The following is a 2,326-nucleotide window of genomic DNA, read 5'->3' as shown; positions in this document are numbered from 1 at the left end:
ATATACATATATATGAATAGCTTCAGTTTATATTTTATAGTATTAATTACACATGAATAGTTTTAACTGGTCAAGGAAAATAGTAATAAAACATAATAATGAAGAAAACAGTAAAGAGAAAGGATTATAGCTAGGTAAATTACTTTTACTTATCATTATCATTTATATGGACTGTCTCTTTCCCTAAATCTTTTAGGTCACCTAAATACAATAACATGGAAAAGGGAAATTATACACCTGTGACAGAGTTCTTTATGATGGGGCTTTCTAACTACCCAGAACTCCAGGTATTTCTTTATGTGCTCTGTCTCTTGATGTACTTGGTGATTCTCCTGGGAAATGGCACCCTCCTTATCATCACCATCCTGGACCCTCGCCTTCACACCCCTATGTATTTTTTCCTTGGGAACCTCTCCTTTCTGGACATCTGCTACACATCCTCCTCAATCCCTCAAATGCTAGTTAATTTTACATCCGAAAGAAAATCCATCACTTTCATTAGGTGTGCCTTACAGATGATTTTTGCTCTTGGACTTGGGTGCACAGAGTGTCTACTGTTGGCAGTAATGGGTTTTGACAGGTTTGTAGCCATCTGCCATCCACTAAGGTACACCATTATCATGAACAAGGGACTCTGTGTGCAGATGGCTGCTTGGACCTGGACACTAGGATTTCTGGTTGCTTTGGTACAATCTGGGCTTGCCTTGATTTTGCCCTTCTGTGATAACATTATTGATCATCTTTTCTGTGAAATTGTAGCCCTTTTAAAACTTAGCTGTGTGGACATATTTGTTATGAGAATTGCAGGCATTTTTGTGTTAATTGCTCCTCTTCTACTTATTTTCTTTTCTTATGTCTTTATTTTGTTCGCTATCTTGAAAATTAAGTCTACTGAGGGGAGGAAAAAGGCCTTTTCCACTTGTTCAGCCCACCTTACCGTAGTGATCTTGTTCTATGGATCTGCTCTTTTCATGTATATGAAGCCTAAGTCTAAGGGCACTAAACTTTTTGATGAACTCTTTGGATTGTCTTACTGGGCATTCACTCCAATGCTGAACCCCATCATCTACAGCCTGAGGAACAAAGAGGTAAAAGGAGCTGTGGAGAAAGTCATAATCAGAAAGTTATTTTTAAAGAAATTTTGACAATTTATGACAATGACTATTGGCTTCTATTGGGAGGGGCGACCTTGTTTTCTATATTAAAACCCAATAGCACTACCCCTGGTATAAGTAGTGCTTGAATTGCTGGCAAACTCCACCTGGGATCCTCATTCTTTTTGATACAGAGTGGACATTTCAGAAGCAAAGTTCCATTAGTAGATACTGCCAATCTCTTCACCCCTACCTCTTCCCGATTTTCTGGGCTTGTGGTATATATGTTTAAAATATCATACCTGTCGCCAGACACACATTGCTCATATTTGGTCATCATTTAAGAAAGTACCTTTGTAATTTCCATTCATCACTTATAAATATCTAATTACTAATTTTATGCTTATGAGAGACAGTTGTTAAGGTCTTAATATTCCCATGTTAAAATGTAGTTTGCATTTATATACTCATTAAGTTAACACATGTATTGATCATGGTCAATGTACTAACACTTGTGAAAAAATAATAAAAGATATGACTTCTATATTCCAGGAGTTTATCTTATAGTGGAAATATATAATCAAATAAAGTCAGAGTTAGCAGAAGACAACTAATGCATCACATACTAAACCAAGAATCCAGTGTACCATAGAAGAAACAAATGGTTTGTCAAATTTTACTTCACAACCTATAGTTAGAGCGAGTCATTACATGCTGTGAATTCATCTCATATTTAGATACCTCTAATCTATACATTTTGAAGGAAATAGAAATATAATAGAAATTTTCTTGTTTTCATAATTTCCATTATTCTCTGTTCCTTTAAGTCTAAGCATTCAGTCAGTAAATTAACACTTGCTAAATATTTACTGTACATTAGACACTGTGCTAAGCATTGGAGGTGAAAAGAAAGTAGTGCAAAAATATTATCCTTACACTCCAAGAACTCCCTCTATCTTCTATATGGCACTGCCTTGATATACTTGAAGACAGTTAGAGCCTCTCCATAACTATTTTAATCAAGGTTAATATCCTCACTGAATTCAAGTTTTTCTCATATGAATTTATCACTCATCAACATAGTCACTTTCTTTCACGCACTCCATAGTTTATCCACCTCCTTTCTAAAATGCAATTACCAGTATTTAATACAATATTCCAGATGTTGCCTGACCAAACTAATTTTAATAAATATACCATCTCTATAATGTTACAAGTAAGACAGCTTAAAT

At 35.1% G+C, this 2,326-nt stretch overlaps 1 protein-coding gene across 1 annotated transcript; it reads left to right on the top strand.

The window, feature by feature from the left end:
- The first annotated feature begins 215 nt into the window (after window positions 1-215).
- LOC100013581 (olfactory receptor 13D1-like) lies at window positions 216-1,145 on the top strand. Its single transcript, XM_001367928.4, has one exon. The coding sequence runs from the start codon at window positions 216-218 to the stop codon at window positions 1,143-1,145; it is 930 nt and encodes a 309-aa protein (XP_001367965.3).
- The last annotated feature ends 1,181 nt before the right edge of the window (window positions 1,146-2,326 follow it).

This window comes from Monodelphis domestica, chromosome 7, assembly GCF_027887165.1.
Source record: "Monodelphis domestica isolate mMonDom1 chromosome 7, mMonDom1.pri, whole genome shotgun sequence".
NCBI classification, from domain to species: Eukaryota; Metazoa; Chordata; class Mammalia; order Didelphimorphia; family Didelphidae; genus Monodelphis; species Monodelphis domestica.
Note: the sequence above shows the minus strand (reverse complement) of the source record. Positions and strands in the feature narration are given on the sequence as shown.

Coding starts and splice junctions, on each gene's coding strand:
- LOC100013581 (XM_001367928.4), top strand. CDS start 216: ATGGAAAAGGGAAATTATACACCTGTGACAGAGTTCTTTATGATGGGG.